This window comes from Trichoplusia ni, chromosome 6 (genome assembly GCF_003590095.1).
Source record: "Trichoplusia ni isolate ovarian cell line Hi5 chromosome 6, tn1, whole genome shotgun sequence".
NCBI lineage: Eukaryota > Metazoa > Arthropoda > Insecta > Lepidoptera > Noctuidae > Trichoplusia > Trichoplusia ni.
Window position 1 is genome coordinate 7,977,565 of NC_039483.1, and position 22,456 is coordinate 8,000,020.

General features: G+C 35.1%; 7 protein-coding genes across 10 annotated transcripts; 3 read left to right on the forward strand and 4 right to left on the reverse strand.

Annotated features, from left to right (window-relative positions):
• The first annotated feature begins 375 nt into the window (after positions 1-375).
• Positions 376-1,340, forward strand: LOC113494780. The gene is made up of 2 exons (XM_026873245.1): positions 376-789; positions 981-1,340. Exons 1-2 carry the CDS (start codon positions 562-564, stop codon positions 1,230-1,232), a joined length of 480 nt encoding a protein of 159 aa, XP_026729046.1. The 5' UTR covers positions 376-561; the 3' UTR covers positions 1,233-1,340.
• LOC113494777 lies at positions 1,294-2,340 on the reverse strand. The gene is made up of 2 exons (XM_026873240.1): positions 2,011-2,340; positions 1,294-1,942 (listed from the first exon to the last, which is right to left on the reverse strand). The coding sequence occupies exons 1-2, from the start codon at positions 2,164-2,166 to the stop codon at positions 1,451-1,453; spliced, it is 648 nt and encodes a 215-aa protein (XP_026729041.1). The 5' UTR covers positions 2,167-2,340; the 3' UTR covers positions 1,294-1,450.
• A 756-nt stretch (positions 2,341-3,096) lies between these two features.
• LOC113494778 lies at positions 3,097-5,429 on the reverse strand. 3 transcript variants are annotated; one of them, XR_003400681.1, is made up of 5 exons: positions 5,307-5,429; positions 4,575-4,867; positions 4,238-4,352; positions 4,025-4,162; positions 3,097-3,248 (listed from the first exon to the last, which is right to left on the reverse strand). XR_003400681.1 is itself a non-coding variant. In XM_026873242.1 (5 exons), the coding sequence occupies exons 1-5, from the start codon at positions 5,320-5,322 to the stop codon at positions 3,174-3,176; spliced, it is 615 nt and encodes a 204-aa protein (XP_026729043.1). In that variant the 5' UTR covers positions 5,323-5,429; the 3' UTR covers positions 3,097-3,173. The 3 variants fall into 3 exon arrangements, 2 of the variants coding, with proteins under 2 accessions (XP_026729043.1, XP_026729044.1); XM_026873242.1 differs by having other exon boundaries at positions 4,260-4,352; XM_026873243.1 differs by having other exon boundaries at positions 4,249-4,352.
• Positions 5,430-6,514: 1,085 nt separating this feature from the next.
• Positions 6,515-11,102, reverse strand: LOC113494776 (myb-like protein D). 2 transcript variants are annotated; one of them, XM_026873239.1, is made up of 7 exons: positions 11,062-11,102; positions 10,333-10,596; positions 8,913-9,011; positions 8,181-8,590; positions 7,971-8,005; positions 7,547-7,578; positions 6,515-7,180 (listed from the first exon to the last, which is right to left on the reverse strand). In XM_026873239.1, the coding sequence occupies exons 2-7, from the start codon at positions 10,526-10,528 to the stop codon at positions 7,089-7,091; spliced, it is 864 nt and encodes a 287-aa protein (XP_026729040.1). In that variant the 5' UTR covers positions 10,529-10,596; positions 11,062-11,102; the 3' UTR covers positions 6,515-7,088. The 2 variants fall into 2 exon arrangements, 1 of the variants encoding a protein (XP_026729040.1); XR_003400680.1 differs by having other exon boundaries at positions 7,135-7,180; positions 7,547-7,675.
• A 1,140-nt stretch (positions 11,103-12,242) lies between these two features.
• Positions 12,243-13,990, forward strand: LOC113494899 (alpha-(1,3)-fucosyltransferase C-like). The gene is made up of 2 exons (XM_026873416.1): positions 12,243-13,374; positions 13,602-13,990. The coding sequence occupies exons 1-2, from the start codon at positions 12,461-12,463 to the stop codon at positions 13,885-13,887; spliced, it is 1,200 nt and encodes a 399-aa protein (XP_026729217.1). The 5' UTR covers positions 12,243-12,460; the 3' UTR covers positions 13,888-13,990.
• Positions 13,991-14,562: 572 nt separating this feature from the next.
• On the reverse strand, positions 14,563-16,508 carry LOC113494989 (alpha-(1,3)-fucosyltransferase C-like). Its single transcript, XM_026873543.1, has 2 exons — positions 15,393-16,508; positions 14,563-15,149 (listed from the first exon to the last, which is right to left on the reverse strand). The coding sequence occupies exons 1-2, from the start codon at positions 16,340-16,342 to the stop codon at positions 14,867-14,869; spliced, it is 1,233 nt and encodes a 410-aa protein (XP_026729344.1). The 5' UTR covers positions 16,343-16,508; the 3' UTR covers positions 14,563-14,866.
• Positions 16,509-17,309: 801 nt separating this feature from the next.
• LOC113495196 (alpha-(1,3)-fucosyltransferase C-like) lies at positions 17,310-19,103 on the forward strand. The gene is made up of 2 exons (XM_026873805.1): positions 17,310-18,338; positions 18,479-19,103. Exons 1-2 carry the CDS (start codon positions 17,398-17,400, stop codon positions 18,744-18,746), a joined length of 1,209 nt encoding a protein of 402 aa, XP_026729606.1. The 5' UTR covers positions 17,310-17,397; the 3' UTR covers positions 18,747-19,103.
• The last annotated feature ends 3,353 nt before the right edge of the window (positions 19,104-22,456 follow it).

Here is a 22,456-nt window from a genome sequence, read left to right on the forward strand (position 1 = left end):
AACTGGAAATTTTACGATAACGAATATTTGTTAGAAATCGATAATGTGTAGATAGATAAGCATGCCGCAAGCGTCTAAAGTAAACAACTCTATTGATATTAGGTAATACGATATCACCAAGTTCATGGAATAACTTAGGAAAAGGACCCAGTGAATAGAACTTTACGGAAGAGGCGTAATGATAACTACAATTTGTGTCAGTATGTGCTAGTATGACATCTCTTAGGAGCCACCAACAACTTCTCATACTTGAGCGGTAAGCCGCATTGCTTATAGTTTGGGTAACTTACCTCTCTACCGGCGGACTCTTTTAGTACCGTTAAAAAATAATAGATGGCGTTTACTTGACCTGTAAAATACTGGCATAATAAATCACTTTTGAGACAAGCAATTAACATCACAATCTGCTGTCATTAACTCATGTAGAATGACAAACATCAAATTATAGGGCACGCAAAATTTGAAATGTAAAAATAAACAAAAAAACGGGCTCTGCGTTTATTCCCGAGAGTGGCTTACCGTTTGACTTCAGGTAAAGTGGCGAAAAGAAATAAAAGGAAAATGGAATGTCGAAAAAGATGTCGAAGGGGACGGGGCCACTCTTGTACAAGGACGGTTACAACTCCTCCGCAATGTTCGAAACCCTGGTGCTTATTAAGTAGCCTCTACAGTTTCTTTATACTGTCCAGCATTATAGGAGTCGTCTATTTAATGCTGGAATACCACTGCCACACTTGTAGCTCCAAATGTGATTTGAACAACATAAATAAAAGCATTGAAGATATTGCGGTAATCATTTTAGTATTTTTTGTTGTGGATTGTTTGATAAATTATTGGTTATTTTTTTGAAACAGGATTACATCGCATCGTCGATCCTAGAAGGAAATTTTTAATATACTATCTTAGATAACTTTATAAAATTTGATCAAACCTTTTTAAGCCCTTCTAATTATACAATTATGTACTTGTTTTATTTACAGAAAAACTTAGCCATCATGAAAAACAGCTACAACGATTTAGAAACCAAGATATGTAGTTTCTCCCTAGAAATACCAAAGTTGGAAGGACAAATTGAAATTTTAGAAGCAATTGCAACAGCAATCGAAAATAAAGAGCTTGGGCTTGGTTGGGATCCGAAAGCACACTGCCCATTACCAAATGTCGATGTGTATCTCAACCAGCCTTGTGCACGGAATCTCACTAAATGTAAATGTCCAAAGTTTCCCTCATAGCAACAATAGTCAGTCCAGATTGACTAGATAATAAGCATTCAAATCAAGCAATACAATAACGTGTCATTATTCAATAATTTATTAAAAATAAAGTAAACGTATCTGGAACATGTCTCTTCAATTCTCACTTTTACCTCACACAACATCTGAAAGCGATAAATGTTTAGATTTAAGTTCATTTGAGTGACTTGATCTGTGTAGATAGCTTTAAATATATTTTAGTACATAACGTTTCTATAATTTTCAAAGTCTTTGTGGTTTTCTAGATGATTGTGATTGCATACAGAATGATTACATTGACGATAATATTGATCTGTCTCAGAATTAGATAAATCTGAAGTTATTCCTGTAGACATAACAGGATTCTTCGTGTTTGTTGCAGTATTTTTGGCCATAGGTGCTGTTGATTTGTTTCTAAGAGGTATTGTTGTTATTTTGGATGCTACAATTTCAGCGTCTGTCAGAGTCCCTACACCAACTCTCTTTTTATCGTTTCGTTTAGAAATTATGGCTTGAACTTGAATATCGCGAGGGGCTCTGCGACTAAAGTAAGGTTTGTTCTTACATCGTTTGGCGTCTGGATCTTTTAGTTTTTTATAATTCTTTGAGGGTATCACGACCGTTGCGGGAGGCGGATCGACCACATCTATTAGGTCAGTAAGTTCAGTATGAAGATTGTCGTATGCCTGTCCGATATTCGTTATGGTATCCTGCAAAGTACGAAATGTATTTAGACAAAATATTTTACTGCTAACGAGAGCTTAAGAGAAAATCTTACCTTTAGGTTGTGTAAACTATTTTTCATTGTAGACAGTTCATTTTGAATTGTGTATCTTTCCCAAAAATTGATAGTCAAGTGGCCCGCTAGAGCGAACAATGCAAAGAAAAGAACGCTATCCACACACACAGTTTTAAATGATTTTTGTCGCGGCATTTTTTTTGTTGTGTACTTTGTACTTAATATTATTTATATATCTATCATGTTAAAGCAATCTTGTAAATTTATCGGACTAATTGACTAGTTTATTTTTGTTACTTTACGTTTTCTGTCTTGACATTTTATAAGGATATCAGTTTTGAAGTTTATATGTATTTGTGGCAGTTGACGTAATAATGTGAGGAAAGAGGAGTTTTTTAAGAAATTCTTGAAACAAATATACGTCGTCTTTTAATACTTAAAAGATTTAATTATTTAAGAGTTTATTAAGCGAAACATTAAACAATGATAACCTACGACTTAGTCTCGGTAAACATCATATAATCACATCTAATTAATTACTGCACTGACCATTTTAAGTTATGATATGGTAGATGTAGGTCTTACGACTTTAATATGTAAACATTTCTGGCCACTTTGGCTTTAAATTATTAATGGTATATAGATGGCTCGGTCAGATGAGCATGTCAGAGCTATGGATTTTTGTAACAACTTCGGGGAGGCCCAAGTTCAACGGTAGACCACGATGGGCTGATGTATGATAGATTGATATTATCTCCATATACAGATCATCAAAAGACTTCGACCTCCTTCTTGGTGAAGTGACGCACACAGTGAATTACAACCAAATTCGGAGAAAACTGGCAACACAGCTCAATGATTTGTGTTGTCATGTCCGTAAATTCCTTTAAGCTGTTTCATTGGCGTGGATCCCGTTACCTATCGCAAACATCGCTTTATAGATATTTGAATTTGTTTCGTTTCTCAACGTTTTTTTTTGCAGATTGCTCCAACCTCAAAAGAAATCAGAAAAAAAAACAGATGTTGTACCTATTACCTAGAAAAATACACCTAAAAGACGTTCTTTTGTGTTGAATGTTAAAGGTCCAAATCATGAAAAAGGACTTCAAATAAGAAGAACACAAATCAGTTTCAAGTATTTTATTACATCGCATGTTGACATGTTATAAATTTCAATAATTACTTGATCCATCACAAGAAAATCACGTGCTGGAGGAATTCATTTCTTTTTGAGCGTCGAATGAATCGGTGTAGACGTACGACATAAGCGTGACTTCCTGTAATGTTGAATGTTCATAAATATTTGTTTTTTAAAAGGTTTTTAGAAGACTACAAAATAGAGTCAAAAAGAGCGGTTCTGATTTTGGAAAAGTGTCTTAGACGCTCATAACAAGAGAAGAAGGATTATAAGCTTAACAATTACTAATTAATTAGAGATAATTTCAGGGAAACTAAGTAGGTAATTATGTCGATTCGTGGACTCAGTTTTAGGGTCTTAGGGATAAGAGTCTAAATTAAGTCTTCAAGGGAAAAAGTGTAATATAATAAAAGAAACAATTTTTAGCGTGTATGAGCGCCATAAAAGGCCAAGATCAAAAGATTATTCTTTTCGACAAAAGAAACCTTTTAAAAGGCGAAGTCATGTGAAGCGTCATTTTATATTACGTGCTCAAAGTTTGAGGAAAATATAAAAAGCACGCGCTTTTTTACCACGGAAAGAGAAGGTTAAATGATCTATGATTTTCGCTACCCCTAATTTAGATAAAGTGACTTGAGATATGCAAAATCCGTTGCCATTTTAATATCAAACACAAAAAGACCCCTTATGATTATAAAGATAAGCTGATAGCTGTTGGAGTCCATTACTGATGGAATGAAATGATGAAATATTTATCAATCAAAGCTAGCTCTATATATTGTACCGTTTGCGAGGTGGACCTGATTAGCGCGATCTCAGTTCACTCCCAAAAATTGAGATGTTATACTATACATTAATTATTTTCTTCACGTTTTCTTAATTAGCTAGTGTCGCTCACAGGATGGTGGAACAAACCTTATGGGACGTGTTACGATTGGGAAAGAAAATACGCCGAAAGAAACCGACTTTTTTTTCAACTTGGACTGGTTCCGACTGTGTAGTTCGCATGCAATGGCTGGTGCAGACTGACAGATCTTGAGTTTTTTCTCTGGACTGAAATCGAAAGTGAAAACAGACGGTTAATTATGTCGAATAAGAGTAAAAAATAAATTGATTTTAGAACAATACCTTCAATCGACCTAATACTAACAGTTTCCGTGCCGTCATCGTGCATGGAGCTGTGTAAGGAGCAAATTTCGTCGGCTACTGTAAGGCACGCGACCTCTGCTTGTTTTACTTCATGCTGAAAATAAAACCGTTTTGAAATATTGTGTGTGCAAAACAATTTTAAAGTTTGAATAAGAACTTGGTATTTTTGTTGATAGTAGAAATCGACTTTCACCAAATCCTTAGTTTTAAAAGTATTACTTCCTGGTTCTAAGTACCAGCAATCGCCTTTTTCATTTATTGGCACACTATTTTATCTCGCAAACTTTACAGCGATAACCAAGTATCTTAGCCTTACCGACATCTTATCCAAAACTTTTTTCATGGTTTTCAGCTCGTTGGTTGCATGTATTTTCTGGCTTATGTCTGGGAGAAGAAAGCTGAGAATCACCACGACCAGTACTGTGACGATGGCGACATAGTTGCCGCTCATCGCGCAGTACGCTGTCCACAAGTAGTGAGACAACTTCTTCAAAAGCATCTTCCCTTCTTGGGTCATGTGGACCACGGCAGCCAACGCGGGCTGTTTGCCGGTTAACGGCATTTTGGTATTGGAACGTGTACACCTGGCTTGAGTTACCTGGGTGTTACCTGGATTTTTAACGAGAGTAATTATTTTCTTTTGTTATTAAGGTACTGTACGGTTTTACTAAGAGCACTTGTTCGGGAATTTCAGACGACATTTTGATTAAAATAACTCATGGGATTTTGTGGGACGTAAAATGACAGTACCGCGTGTGATAATTCTGATAAAATGCGTAAGAATATGTCCGAATGAAGTTCAACTCGAAACTTATAACATAATTTATATTCAAACAAAGGTTTCCAAACGTTTGACTAGTTTAAGAATGTAAAATTACTTCAGAAATACTTTCATGATATACTGTGAGTTAAACTGCAACTTGGTTTCCTTTAAAAACGAATGTACTGTGCGTACTTACGCGCCCGAACATTGCATCAGGACTTATGATAGTGCTCAGATTGCCTAAGTATAACACAATATAGGAAGCTACTATAAGTAAAGTCTTACCCGCGTATAGCCGCATTCCAACAGTATAATGACTTAGGATTACTTAAGAAACATTTTTTTTCATTATTTTTAATACAAAATTTCTGACAGATTTATACAAATCATAGACTGTTATAATATTATTTTAATCACAAAAACTCTATCATAGATAATAAATAAATAATACACTTCGATAAAATAAAACTTGTTGTAACCTTCTTGCTATTACCTTTTTTATCCTATGGGTGTGCCGGTTTCCTTTAGTTGGGGGCCAAGCGGGAACGCTTTCGTAAACTACCGCGAAGCCTGACAGGGAGCTCTTATAAGAACTGCATCATTGGTGTGAGGAAGAGCAGTGTCTTTCTCATCGCTTTTAAGAGGCGCGCTGAAGGATTTTGATTTTAGGCTAATTATGGTGACTAATTAGGGCCCTCCGTCTGCCCCTTGCTCGTCGGACGCATAGAGGATGGTTACTTCTCTCCCGTGTTCTCTTCGCGCTCTCTTTGAGCGTTCTTGCTCACTATCAAAACGATCTATTAGCTCTTTCTATACTTATTAAATGATGCAACGGTTTACTCACGCGTATTTCGGAGTTCGGATGATCGCCACCGCTTCGGCTTCATGATGTAAAACCCTGGTTAGGTCCGAAACTAGTCGGGTAATCCCGATAAATACGCGTGAGTAAAACGTCGCATTATTTAATAATGAATCATCCTCACGATACTTAACATTTATTATTATATCTTTTCAATTATTCAGTCTAATCCTTGTTCGTTTATTACGTGGTCATAGTTGAACAACTATTTTTGTTTTTCGTCCTCATAGAGTTAAAATTTCTCTCTTTAAAAGTTTTACTCTAATACTATATAAGTCTCCCCAGTCCGTCCGCTTCACAAGCAGTTTCTCATGAACCTTGATAGAAATTTGAAATGTTCTTAGATGCTGTATTACTGATTTTCTCTACAATATGGCTTACGACACAAACACTGGCCTTTCTTGTTTAACTTAAACGTGCGGTACGGAATCCATCCTTGGCGAGTTCGACTCTCTCTTGGCAACTTTCCTCTTTGCACAGCTCAGGCTTGGAGTCTCAACAGGCTCTATGATCTAACAGAAAGTCATGACAAGGGTCATGATGACTTTATGGGAATACCTTCTATGCAGCCATCATATGACGATAAAAGAAAATGCATAAACGGGGTTAGATGTTCGTGTTATAAATAATTAAGTCTTTAAAATTATTTTTTATTTAGACAATCACTATTAAAGACATTGTAAACAATTTTTCTACTAAATAAATTACTGTTAATACACTACAATATAGTAAAACCTAACTTATAACATCCTATGCGCGTGTTTGTTCCCAAACCACATAACATAATTTACAAACACCCACATTATAACAGAGATATCGTTTTTTTACAATAATTTTAGAGATGGAATCAATACAAAAGTTTCATAGAGTTCGTACATACCAACAGTTACGGTCACGTTACGTGTCACGTTACGGTACCATGAGGGCCTACCGCCATCTTTAAAAGTAATAGTATTGCAGTTGCGGAAGAGAGACACCGCTTTACAATTTGTAGTGCTGTCACACTTTCACAGCTGCAATATAATTAGTTTAAGAGGCGGCGGTAGGCCCTCAGATGTGGAAATCCATCTCAAGACACATTTCCACGTCATGGTACCCTGACGTGTCGCGTTACGTCATAACGTGTTTATGTGTACGAGCGTTGATACATTCTGTTCGTTTTATACTGTTCTATGATGTCCTCGGACAGTTTTTTGTTTGTTTGTGTATCACCGCCTGTCGTCGTCCACACAGCACATGGAACAGCACGACGAACGGATTGCTATATACCTTTTGCAGGGCCGCGAATTTGAAAGATGATCTGGAAAAAATGTTTTTTAAGAATCACTTCTTTTTATTAATTATTAAACATGTTTGAACTCAACCGAAGTGTACAGAATCTCGAAACAAAATTAAAATTAATCATTGGTTTTATTAAATATTAAAAAAAATCTATATTATTATCAAAATGATCTCAATTTTTATATTTTTAGGATCCTAGCTATGTGGGCCAGAGCATAAAGACCCTGACTTCTAAACTAGGGAACGCAGGCCTGTATCTTTTAAGTCAGTGCACCTTGGAAATTGTAAGTTACTACATGAATAAGCCAAGAAGATTACAAATTTCAATGATGATTATGTAGATACCTATTTTTAAATTGAATTTTAGGTTTAGTAAGGTACTAACGTTTCGATATGCATCCTGGAGGTGGAAGGTTCCTAAAACAGAAAATGTTCTCCATGAATGACATAATATCCAGATAAAACTTTTTGTAGATAGCTGGACATTTCCTGCCATCAAATTCTCTTCAAAAACCTATAAAGAGGTTTGAATTAAAATTATTGCAGTTCTGAAAGAGAGACGTTACTCTACGCCCTTTCAAGCTTTTAAAACTTCACAGAATTATAACTTAAAGAAGTGGTGGCAGGCCTGCAGCGATTTACTTGTGATTGATAGACAGAAGGGCAGACAGACTGAGTACCTATTGTATTTATAAGATAAATATGAAACCGGGCATTGAAAAATAAATTTGTTCAAAACTATTGTCCCATTCGTTACGTAATTCGCTCTCTACCTTCTTTCATTTATAAAAATAAAAAGCATGACTTACTTTGAGCGAGCAAGTTTGTAATCCCTATGACAGGGCTGAAAAGAAACAATCCGTTATTTGCAAGAAAAAAATCACAAGGATATGAAATGATAAATTTGGACTTTTTACAATTTACTTCTGAGATTTACGAGTCCCAATTATGTTACATGACCAAAAAACAAAAAATGTAAAATATCTACTTTTTTTCATTTAAGGCACTACTAGAGTTACCTGCGAGCAGCTTGATGATCCATCTTCTCCAATGATCTTATCTGCACAACTTGGATCGCACTCTAGTTGATCAGATATTGACGTAACGTTGTTATTATTCTTTAAGTTATTCCTGTTACCCGTCTTGTCGTCATTCATAGCATTATTCCTGGCATTATTAATGGCATTATTCCTAGCATTATTCCTGGCATTATTCCTGGCATCCCTCTTGTCTGGATCATTACTGTTACTGTTACCGTCGTTGTTTAAGTCGCCAGGCCTAGAGCCTTTTTTGCTTCCATAACCGCTGCCATAAACACTGTCATTAACACTGTCATTTAAGAAGCTACTGTCCGCTTCTGCTCGAGTTTGATCAGAGTTAGTTGAACTTTGGTCTATTAGTAGTGTCGAGTAAGACTCTGTAGTGTTAACTGCAATTTTATTGAACTAAGCTTAAGAACGACATAGGTGGGATGAGCAGATGACTTATTGTGGTAGGTTTGATGTTGATAGCAAGAGGTAGAAGCTAAAAATATGAACCAAGGGACACTGTTTACCACAATGGGATATTCAAATCTGGACCTACAGGGTCTGCGCCAATCTGTTGCCATATAGTCATAACAAGAAAAAATAATCAATGGTTTATGGAATCAGAAGAAGTCTAGTCTCACGAATAGAATACAATAGTATCTAAATTAGAGACTTATTTTTTTCTCTTTTTATTGCTGAATACAATTCAAGTTAAAGTCGTACCTTCCTTATCTTTGTATAATTTTGTTGGTTTGGCCAATCGATTGAATGCTGCATCTTCGGATTGAAACTCGACGACAGAGGAACGATGACGATTTGTCACTGGGAATTAAGTTCAAAGTAATTTAAAACCAATAGTAGTGTACAAGTAACAAAGATTAAGAAAAAGTAAAGTGCAATAGAGCGACGATGTTGACTTTACTTCTAGTGTTTGTATTACTTCGTTTTCTAAACAACGATATTAATACCTATTTATCATTATCATTATCATCTCAGCTATAGGATGATGTCTGCTGCTGTTCCACAGTGATCGCATTCAATGTTTTATAACTGTAGTTTTCTATTGATATTTCTCGAGTAATCTTAGACCTTCACAAACAGGCGAAACAGGAATTCATGAGAGTTAGGTCAAAAGTTCTAAAAGTCAAACAGCTACTAGTAGTTGTTTGAGGAATTCGTGTTTGTCTTGTTTTCATGTGTGCCAGGATTACTTACTAATGCCAACGTTATTATGAAAGTTGTAATTAATTACGGCATAAGATTTGAAAGAAAAATAAATTGGTATTACAGGTGCACAAACTGAATTGTTCCGTTTGTTGTTGGTTTTTTAGGATTTTGTTCGATTCGGATTTGAATTTCGTGCAAAGAGTTTGGAGCTGTGTTAAATATTAATGATTTGAATATTTGCCAGAAATCAAAGTATCCGAAACTGATAAAATTGAAATGATGCCATGATGGTTGTATGATACGCTGAAATTACAAAATTAGTTTCCTCGCAGAAGTTTTAGTTAAATATTTTGCAAATCTTAGAAACTCCTAAAAATCAGTAATGTCTGACCATGTTTCCTATTCTACAACTTGCAAATGCGATAGCCTTTTTTCTACAAAAGCCACTAAGAGATTAATGGTGATTTTTAATTGTAATAAGCATTTACTATCAATAATGACTGTCACAAGCATCAGGAGTTTTCCCCAGTTATTATCAAGCTTCTGAATGGCTTCAAAACAATATTTGGGATTTGCTTACACAATGAACCATAGCTTAGTTTTCTTTCATCATAGTCCATTTGCATTTTAATAGATGCTTTCATTGTGAAGTTGATGGTTAAATGGATCATTTTGACCGGTTTATTTATTAACACAAATTTTATTGGAAGAAATCATCAAAGTTACAGGAAACCACAGTTTTGTCCTAACCATTTATAATCAGGATCATACAATATAATGCGAAGGTAATAAAGGTTCTCATTAAAAGTGATAATTGTTCTTAATTACGTTAGTCATCTATATTTTCTTTTTTCATCATGAAAAATAAAAGCCAACGAAAATAATATCCCTTATCCTACTGCGTTAAAGAAGGAGAAATATTTTTGCTGCTATAATAAACAACCTGCTGGAGTTTAAAATAAAAACAACAACATACCATCATCGTATTCGTCGTCATAGTCTCTTGAAGTCAGGGCAGCACTGGGTCTATCGGACAGAAGTTTGAGGACATACATGACCATCAGAACTATAGTGCCCAGTGTTACTGAGATCATAAGCAGTGACTTCCTAATGAAATCCTCGAAGCATTCAACCAATTCATCTATGTAATCTTCCAGACCGTTTGTACACATTTGTGGGGTTTAATGTTTGTAGATTTTGTTTACTTATTGTGTTTCATTAGAATGTGTAGTATATGTACCTTGGGATGAAAAGACAAGTTTACTGTTATGAGCTTTGTCATTTTTAAAGGAGTTGCTCCAAATAGAGAAATGTAATATCGGTTTGGTGTTCGGCGGAAAACCGGGTGATGGTAGTGCAATTTGGGTAGCATGTCCAGCGAGGAATCGCCTATCGCGATTCATGCTGGGTCCGAGTTGACTAATTACGTAGCATATTCAGTCATTCGGCCTATCGGGGTCCGTTGCTGGACATGATCACTGCCAAACATCACGACAGCACGCGGTCCTCCGCCTTCCGCATCCAGTCCGAGCAAGTACCCAGTAGCATATTATTATGTAAAAATAGGGCAGCATTCGAAATCCAGTTTTAAATACTTCTAAGCTCAAGAATTATTATCACCTAACCGGTTTTTGTCTAACTTAGATGCTGAAATGCACGAAATAAATTTTACAAAAAAAAAAAAATATATTGAAAGATACCATACCACGCAATCCTTTTCACATTTTTAAAATATTGTGAATATTTTTTGTAAACGAAAACAGGGCGCATAGTATGTTTAGTTTTTGTTAATTTTTATTTAAAATCAAACGCACATAATAATGACAGATGAAAGTTGTTATGTGACGTTCTTCCTTTTTCAGCAATTCTTCCTAATCTATGATTTGCATGACAATCATTTGTGGTCATATCTGGTTTTGTGGGTTAACGAGAAAGTTTTGTTGATTTTTATCTTAAACTCTTTTGAGTGTCATCTGTACAGAAAAAAGAATCATTGGAATATGTAGCTGATAGTAGCCTAATGATACATGTGGTTAGTTAAGGCTCCAGGGAGCAGAACCTCCTGCGAAAGTCCCTTCTCATTATTTCCACATTAAGCAATCAAATTGCAATATATTCAGTTTGGGTAATAGTACAATATGGTCGGTAGACGTGCCGGGCCGCATACAGCTGCTGCTTTCAATAATCCATACTGAAGCGGCCAATATTTTTATAGTGCCTTGTCAGTGGCCGAAATGATGGATCGGCGTGCCTCTACTTTGATTTATTTTATTACTACACTAGTTTTGAGTCAAGCTTTTGGGAATAAGCAGTCCTTTTAATTTCTCTCATTGTTTTTGTTAAAAATTGTCTATTTTTCTAATTTATTTGTAATTTCTCATGTCTGTTGGAAGAGATTTCTTAAAGAAATAAGCAGTACCTTTGTATACCTCTTTTATTTGTTTGTGTACAAAAATGGTAAAATAAATAATAAATTAGAATGTTTAAATGATGGTGTAAAAACGGAACCCTATTTATTACTCAAAACACTTTTGCCCTGTCAGTAGGTATCTCCACAAGACATTTATAGTTTTCAGATACAATTTATTTCCGTATTTAAAATTGTTTTATTCGGTCACCAATTTGATAGGTGACCATTTTTTTTTGTTAAATTGTTTTTCCTTACAGCACCCTTATTGTCGCGATTCCGATTCGCACTATATTTTAATAATACACTTTGAATGTATGAAAAAGATCTTTAAATGATAACGGCGGATAGGGCACGTGGTTTAAAATGTCGGTTGGTGTTTTCGGCACAGTCCGGCCCCGTCGCTGTAACATGAACATCTGCGCCCATCTGCAGACACTTAAAATGCTTAGAAGCTGCTTCACAAATCTGACTATATTATCTATTTTAATCTATGGGGGAAATGGGTAATGCATTTTAAGTACTGACAGCTGTATTTAGTAATTTTTGACAGACAAACAGTTTGGAAGTTCATAGAATTTTTTGTTATACATATTTTGTTTATTCTTGTTAGTACCAAAACAGAAGTTGAAATTGAAGACAAATATTCCGTTAAAAGAATTATAGTGAAGTGTTAAAGTGAACTTTATTTAGAACCATGATGAAGGTAAAACATCGATTGTTGATTGTGTGTACCTCCGTAACATTATTCATGTGGTATTCAGTATGGTTTAAAACTAATCCTACAATAACAATATTAGAAAAAACTGTGGGGATGGAAATTGCAAAAACTTATCCTTATTCCAAAATGAAATATATCTTACAGTGGACTAACCCTAATACAGAACCATTTTTATATATGGGGAGGGGGCAGCAAACATTTATTAAAAGGCGTTGCCCTGTGAACAATTGCTTTGTAACATCAGATAAGACTCTCCTAAGTGATTTGACAGAATATGATGCTGTCCTCTTCCATGGTCCTGAGATAAGCAAACATCTAATACGTTGGCCGCGGAGGAGATCTCAGCACCAAAAGTTCGTGTTTGTTAGCAAGGAGGCTTCAACTAACTACCCCCTATTTTATCAATTGTACAACGATTTCTTCAATTGGACTTGGACTTATAAACTAAATTCTGATACTTATTATGGATACGTGATGATTAAAAACAAACTCGGTGATATTATTAGTCCAAGAGAAGATAAGCATTGGCTTAAGCTTGAAGAAATGGAACCAATAAGTGAAAAGCTTAAAAATAAACTAGATAGTAAAACAATAGCTGCAGCGTGGTTTGTGTCGCACTGTGTAGTAAAAAGTCGAAGAAATAGAATAGCGAAGCTACTACAGAAGGAATTAGCCAACTATAACATGACGATAGACATTTACGGAAGTTGTGGTACAAAACGCTGTCCGCGATATCAAGCAAACAAATGCTTACGTATGTTGGAGAGAAATTACTACTTCTACTTGGCGTTCGAGAACTCTATCGCAGAAGACTACGTGACGGAAAAGTTGCTTCACGCGTTGCAGCACTACACGGTGCCTATAGTTTATGGAGGAGCTAATTATACTCGGTAAGATTCTAACATTCTTAAATTATACGGAAAGATTTTGGTAATGTTCCGTCATACAAATCAACCATCAATAAAAAGTTTAATTTCTAGTTTCTTTGAGAAACTTAAAGAAACTATAATATTAATGGCCATTTTTGCTGGTTTCCAAAATATCACATGAAGGCCAACAAGTTCCTCTTTCAAAAGCGTACGCAAGTAAGCAAATATGAATTCCTTTTATTTTCCAGGTTTATGCCGGACGGTGCATACCTAAACGTCAGGCCACTTGATATAAAAGGCTTGGCTCGGCAAATGGTGGAAATTATAACCGACAAGAAGAAGTACTATGATTTCTTCAGGTGGACGAATCACTATTCTTACCATTATGGGGAAGAATTCCCCGAAACAGACTACTATTGTAATTTTTGTAGTCAAATAAATGATGTCGAAGCGGTGAAGCGAGTTAGCAGGTATGAAAACTTCCTTGCTTGGTGGAATGAAAAGAATAGAACAGGTCCCCGAACTGGAACATGAAGATTTTTGACTTCTGGAAAAGTCAAAGGAGCATTGTGATCAAACCTATAATTTAAAACCATTTTTAAGAGTTTTGTTTTCTTTGTGGGCTTGTAGAGTTATATTTTACTCTTAATCATATTGACAAACCAAATAGCTTTCTTAATAGCGTGTTCGTGTATTTCGTTTTATAACATTGATGTCATTGTCACAAACGTTGAAAGGAAAACTTAATTTTTGTGTTCCTGTTATCACAAAACATTTTTATCTACACTTTAGCAATCCTTTTATAGCATCGAGATTATTAAATACTGACTGTTATCTTTTAATCAAATATCATGTATAGCATTTGGTTTTTTAAGTATTTTCTTTTTACCTGCATTATTTTATATGTATATTAAACAAGTCTTTTATCTAGTAATTTCTATTTTTTATCCTTGTTTTAAGAGAATTCGTTTGGTTCATTGTTGGGGATACCCTGATATGATACCAGGTTGTTGTGTCGTGATGTGCGCATTCATAATATCCAATACCAGCTCTATTTCACCATTATTTACCCTTCAACGGCAACGCCAAACGGAAAGGGTTATGATTTTGGCTGATAATATATTTCACTAGGATTTTAGCTATTGCATCTGAATTTTGTGCCAAAGAGTTAATTTTAACTATAAAACTTTGGGCAGAGAAATATAACAGTTTCCTCAAGATATACTTTGCTTTTATTCATCCAAACTAAAAATAAACACTGGTTTATAATGATTGAAATAAATAATGACCCCACCGATTACTACGATTGAAATTATCCAAGTCAAATCAAATTTGCCAATTAATTTATTTTTAAAAGAAAAGAATCTCTACAAGAACAGTAATTTGTTTCACATTGTCATTTAATAACCTAACAGCTGAGGTGCGAAAGAGACTACACTAAAGCGCATACATCTGTCTCACTTTCACATAGGGCATTTTATGTACGGAAAATGTAACACGTCAAGAAAAAAATTTAATTATCCTCCGCAAATTCAGCTGTCCATTCATTCCACCATTGATAGAAATTTCTATAAACATGTTTATAATTCATCTTCTTCAAGTCATTGATCGTTTTACAGAAGTTGCAATAGTAATCGGTCTCTGGAGCGCCGCCTGCATAATAATAATTATAATAATTGTGCCATCTAAACAAATCAAAGTATTTCTCTTTATCATTTATTAGATCCACCATCTGTTTGACCAATTCTGTTGGTGAAAGGATCCGGGCATCTAAATATATTCCATTTGGCATGAACCTGTAATGTGGAAACAATACTGCTATTAATTTATTTACATCGAATTGCTATTTCCCTTAAATAAAGCCGTACAGCGAAGAATACCGGTTAGGAAAGATATTTAAAAGACCTTAGAAGACTTTATTCGGGTGGTCAAAAGACCTCTAAACCAACACAACTTGGCTTTGGTATATGCAGTTTTGATTTGATAAAATGCACTGCTTTTTGTAAAGTTTGTTACAAAATAATGCCATGTATATTCACCTGGTATAGTTGGCTCCCCCGTAAACTATAGGCACAGCGTAATGCTGCAGGGCATTCAGTAACTTTTCCGTAACATAGTCTTCGTTTATCGAATTCTCAAATGCAAAATAGAAATAATAATCTCTTTCAACAAGTTCCCAAGCAGTGATGTTCTCTGAAATTGTTTTTGTCCCGCAACGACCATAGATATCAACCGACATGTTGTATTTAGCAAGCTCTTTCTGAATTTTAATGGCTACTCCAAATCTCCCACACCTCGCATGACAGTTAGAAACAAACCAAGCAACTGCATTTTTTTTGGAATTAAGTTTTTCTCTCACTTTGTCACTGATAGGATCCATTTCCTCGAGTTTTGGCCAGTGCATCACTTCCTTAGGCCCGATAATATCGCCATTTTTATTTTCTACTTGGATGTATCCATAAAACACGTCTGAATTTAATTTGTAAGTCCAGGTCAAGTTGAAAAAGGTTTTGTATTTCTTATGATACACTTGGTTGTGGCCTGCAGCTTCTGGGCTAACAAACACGTAATATTGTTCTGCAGTTCTCTTGGATGGTGTCGGTGTGAGCGATTTACTCACGATGTGGCTATAAAATAAAATAGCATCGTATTGTGTTACATCGCATAGATAAGTTCTGTTCCATGTGACGTAGCAATTTTTTACAGGACATCTTCTTTCATTGAATGTTTCTTGACCCTCCTTTAAAAACGTGTATGGTTCTTTATCTGGCTTCGTCCATTGTAAGATGTAAACCATACCGGGCTGGCTGCGGTCATTAATTGATTTCTCGTTTTCACCTGGACTCACATAATCATCTCCAAACCTACAATTTGTACTCTCAATTTCATTGATCCTTGGTGGATTCTCCAAAATCGTCACAAACCATACTATTAAAAGAACACAAGCGTTAAACAATAATAATTTCTGAAATTTTTTCGGTATCCTCATGATTGCCGAGGGTTTCAATTTATTTGATTCTGAAACTATACAGCATGTCAATAAAATTTGAATTCTTATTTTACTTCAATATTCTTAGATGGGTACATTGTGCACTACAGCTAAAACATAATTTGTATTGACAATGTCAATGTCATTTGAACTATCTTTTACAATTTCTACAGTGTCCATTGCTTGGATAAATACTTCATCATGTAAAAAGGTTAGATTTATTTTTACACAACAAGGCTGACTTTAAACAATAGATATATTATGTATAGGCTATTGCCGATTGTGATTGAATCTCAGAGTGAACATCAACCGGTACAATATTTTTCCCTACCGAAATATTCCGCCATTGTTCATGTATAAGAAGTGTAATTAAATATGTCTAGTACCATGACCTGACCTGACCTGACCTGACATGACCATGAAATCTGTCTGTATGTAAATGTCATGTGCCTGTAATAATATGCTAAATCTAGCTCACTATCTAGACTTAAAGTTTGATTTGAACACTCACGTAAACTATTACTGAAATTTTATTTTTATATGAATTGACGCTAATTTCGTTTTACAAGAGTGACTTATTTGTGTTGGATATTTATACCTGCAGCCTTGAACAGACCATCAATTTATCGGGCAAGGAAGTTCTGTTCTATTTGTATGACAACTATCGCGTCCTTCGAGAGCCATGTCAGCCTGCTGTTACTTGGAACCTGCAATGTCATGTGTTTGAACCTTGAGGTTTTCATATAACCCATATGCTAAACCTTGTATAAAAAAAGTCTTACTATTGTCCCAAAGCCTAATTTTCTTATCCTTTAGATATAAATACAGGTGACAACAAAATAAACCAAGCAAGTCGAGCGCACTGATTTATTTCAGACTGTGAGTTTCAAAGTGTCTTTGCATAAAGCGCTATTTACCAAATAATTCCAGATTAGGCATACTGATAAAGAATTACAACGCGGCAGTTCACATAGTTTTTATTGTCAGTCGCCATGATAGAAGTAATCGCGATAGACACACGATAACTAGCGGCAAACTCGAAATAATACACGAAAATGTTATTGCCTTCAAGGAAAGCGTGTTACTTTACTTTATTAGTGTTAATGTTAATGGTTTCTTATCAAGCTTTAAAAACATATACGTATACTAATATAATAGCTGATGAATATAAATTAAGTGCCACACAGTCGATATTAAATGAAGTGATAGAAAATGTGAAAGAAGATACAAGTGCTTTGAAGTATATTCTGCAGTGGACGTCGCCCAGAAGTGTGCCTCTAGTGTATATGGGACAGGGACAAAAAACTTTCCTAGAAAAGCAATGTCCATACACCAACTGTTTCGTGACAGCAAACAGGTCATTCCTTGGCGATTATTCAAAGTTCGACGTCATCGTTTTTAATGGACCTGAAGCAATAAGACTAAGTAGTTTACCGACGAGAAGATCTCCTCACCAAAAATATGTGTTTGCGACAATAGAATCTTCAGACAATTATCCTGTGTGTTCCAATCGTTTCGATGGATACTTTAACTGGACGTGGACGTATAATTTAGAATCTGAAGTTCAATGGGGTTATGTCGCTATTCGAGATAGCAAAGGTGTCAAAGTTGGTCCTAAGAAACAAATGCATTGGATGAAGTTTAAAGACATGTACCCTGTCAGTGAAGAGTTTAAGAATGAGCTTAAAACAAAAACAAAAGCCGCTGCGTGGTTCGTCTCTAATTGTCATACTAGAAGTAAAAGAGAAGATTTTGTAAAAGAATTAAAATCAGAAATGAAAAATTACAGTTTGGTCCTTGATGTATACGGAAAGTGTGGTGATCTAAAATGTCCGAACAAAGATGTAAAGGATTGCGATAAGCTTTTAAAGGAGAATTACTACTATTATTTATCATTTGAGAACTTCTTTAGCGAGGACTATGTAACTGAAAAATTATTACACCCTTTAGTAAATAATGTGGTGCCTATAGTGTATGGCGGTGCTAATTACACCCGGTAAGATTTACATTTTGTGTTTTGAAGGATATAAGACTTGAGATTTGACTTGAGGTTATCATTACCGTTCATAAATAAAATAGTTATTGAGTTAGACCACACTCAACTATCAGTAAAGTTTCAGTTGTTTTTGGTTTCAGATTTATGCCCGACGGTATTTACCTTAACGCTAAGGAATTTGATGTTAAAACATTAGTATCAAAAATGAATGAAGGGATTAAAGATGCTGAAAAATATGCAGAGTATTTTAGATGGAAGAAGCATTATTCATATCACAGACTGATTAAAACCTTGGAAACTGATCCTTACTGTTTATTTTGTGCTCAGCTGAACAATGAAGAAATGGTTAAGAAAACTACAATATACAAAGAGTTTCGTAGTTGGTGGGACCCACCTGGACGATGTTGACAATTGCTGTAGCGATCCAGATGCACAATTGCGTGCACATTGAAATGGTGTTGATTTTAAGTTTACAGTCACAGATAACAAATTTAATGGACTGAATCGTTTCCATACACGGGATGGCTTTCAGATAACAATCTGGGTGCGATACTTTATTCAGCATTGGCAATGATAATGTCTTGTTATGCAGATGACTAACTAAATACCCTTTTTTAAGTCTTTGGAAATGACACCTTTCAACAAGCGATGTGAATTTGTCTAGCCTGTTTAAAATATTTTGGTGATTCGTTAACGTTGGCGCTCAGAGAAATGGGACTTGACAACAGGCTAAATATGGAACAAAATTAATTATTTTACTTACTTGAGTTTTTGAACAGATTGTTGATCAGCGATGACTCAATATGTGTGTAGTGATTAATTTTATCTTATCATGAATGTCGGTTATTGAAAAAAAACTAGAACATGGTTTAAGAAGGAAATCATTTTTTATTTAGTTTTATTTAAAGAAGATTAGGTTACATTAAAGTAAGTTTGCCATGTGAGACTGATTGTATTTAGAAATATGAACCTAGCCGTAGCCTTATCTTATCTGATTCGAGTTATTATATAAAAAATAAAAGTTAAGTAGGTTTGTTAGACCATTTTTTTTTCAACTTTCACACAACTTTATCTAGTCTCAAACTAAACAAAGCTTGTATTTTGAGTACTAGACAACTGATAAATATACTTACGTATTTATAAATAAATACATATTGTAGATAAATACACCTAGACGTACATAGAATAGGACAACTGATCATGCTTATCACACAAACATTTGTCCTGGGTGGGACATAGGGTGGGAATCGAACCCGCGACCTACGGTATTTCAAGTCAGGGTCACTAACCACTAGTGACTAGACCAACAGGCCATTACGACTTACGTTTCTGTATGATAAGCTATGTTGCAGATATCCGCCTATGCATCCGTAATAGATTAAAGGTGGAATTTCAATGTTTTGAAAATGTCGGTTTGACGAATGTATGTTAGATAATGAATAAGGTAATCAAAATCTCAATTCATTTCTGAAATTAGGAGATTCGCAAATTTTTCTGTTACATTTATGAGATAAATAGCTTGGTGATAACAGGGCAAAACGGAGTGAGAAAAGGAAAGTAAAGTTTTAGCGTTTATACAAGTTTCTTTATTGCACCATTTCCTTAGAATCCTTCCTTCACTTGGAATGTCTCTAATTATTTATTTGATAGTGTCTCACGTCAGTTCATGATTAACAACTCCAGTTGGGTCCTAGTATACAATATTAAAGACCAATAGCCAATACGCAACCAATTATATTTGTAAACTAGTTGTTGCCCGAGACTCCGTCTGCGTGGACTTCAGTTTACAGCTTTCGGTGGTTCCCGTTCTCATGGAAGTACATCCCCTTAGTGATCTCATAGTTTTTACACACCTTTTCAATTTTCCCTAGGGAACTATTTTAAAGATCGGGATAAAAGGTAGCCTATGTTCTTTTTCATGTCAATAGCTATAAGCATGCCAAATTTCATCCAAATCCGTTGAGCCGTTTTTGAGTGATTGAATAAAAATCATGCAAACATCCACACTTTTCACATTTATTGATTTGACGACCTCCGTGGTCGAGTGGCGTACGCACCGGTTTCAAGGTGTCGCTAGCTCTGAGGTCCCGGGTTCGATCCCCGGTCGGGTCAATGTAAAAATTAACATTTCTACATTGTCTCGGGTCTGGGTGTTTGTGGTACCTTCGTTGTATCTGAATTCCATAACACAAGTGCTTCAGCAACTTACTTTGGGTTCAGAACAATGTATGTGATGTTGTCCGCATTTATATTATATTATTTATATTATTTATAATATTAGTAAGGATTAGTTTTTCTTTACCCTAAATGTAATTCAAAAGTGAAAGAACTTGAGATATAGCTTTGAGATAGCTCAGTTCATTTCGTTCTAAGTAAGCCACTTAACTGCGACACCAGTGATACTGGTTGACGTCTTGCGAATTGTGTTATTTATATCTTTTGATTGATTTCAATCAGTAGTCGTATTTTCTCAAGTGGAATTAACGATACGTGGAAATGAGTGAGATAGTACTGAATGATTCACGATCCACATAGATAAACAATATCTTAAACGAGGTGTAGTCATTGACAAAATTGTCTCAATGTATACTACACATGTCTACACGCGCGGTTAGGGGTTGCCCGGTAGCCAAACCTTATAACTGGGCAGACAAGTCAACTTTTGGCTGGAAAAAGGAAAAGGTCCAAAAATCCGATCTTCTACATTTTTGACTATTTTGAGTATTATTTGGTAGTACGATAAAATTTAGAGTATGAAATGAGTATGTTTTATTGAAACCATACAACTTGTTAAATTCTACATTACAGTGTACCAAAATTCGGGTAAGCCGTACCTTTTAGTTTGGCCCAACACGCAATCAAAAAGCATGCCTATGTCCGGTTTTATCTGGATGTCCATCAACCCTACACGCAGTACAATACTACTTCAATGTTACAGTTACCTTAAATTGTGCGCACTTATTGCTCATTTCTTCGATCTCTCATCATAGGATTGTTGCTGACAATTTAATTTACTTTCATAATTGCTAAGTATGATTAAATCGGTTTTAAATTAAAATGCCTCTGAACTGTATTTACAGGGCATCTCAATTAACTTATCAGGCAATATGCCATTATGTAGCTAGAACGTGTTAGGAGATTGTAATTGATTAAATGTAAGTCCAAGAAATGAAGAAATAATAAATGTAAACCTCGTCTAACAAGATTCTGTATTATTCATCCTGAATTACGAAAACTCACTGGCCGATCAGCGCCATCTAGGTAACAATTGCGGAAACTCACATAAGTTGCCTGCACATACGTTTTAGCAATACGCTGCTTGTCGACGGACGACGCGTCATAAAATTAAGAGAAACATTAATTACGAGTGAATCTCGCAATTTTAATACTATGATGTATTAATTGATTTATGCAAAATGTAAAAGAGTCCAAAACATACCGATTCACTTCAAGATGTTATACTAAATGTTATCTGTTCGCTCTGTTTCTCATCTTTTCCCTTCATCAAAGTTATTTACTACTAAAAATACTCAAGGTTTATGTAATTTAATTGAATCTAGTCTGTATTTTCCTGTCTTTATATTTGTTAATTTCTAAAATTATTTATAACATATACTTACCTACCATTTAATCATTTTATCCTGCATTTTATCCTTAATCTGCTATATATCTGCTAGCTTATCGGGAAGTGCCTCAAAATTGAGTTGCAAAAACCCAACCGGGACGACAAACAAACAAAAAAAGTGGTTATTTCGAAGTTCTTTTTTTAATAATTCTCAAAATGAAAAACTTTATATAAATTCTGCATCGTACATTATATTAGCATTGCACCAGTGCGAAGCCGGGGTAGGTCGCTAGATAAATATATAAAATAAAATAAATATTTGTTCAATCATGCAATCAATCCCACAATTATATACTTACGCCTAGAATTTAAACTAGATAACCTATCCATTATTTTGGATAACCTATCCATTATTAGATAACCTATCCATTATTCCTCCGTGGTTGAGTGGCGCACGCACCGGTTTTCAAGGTTGCTAGCTCTGAGGTTCCGGGTTCGATCCCTGGCCGGGTCAATGTAAAAATTCACACTTCTACATTGTCTCGGGTCTGGG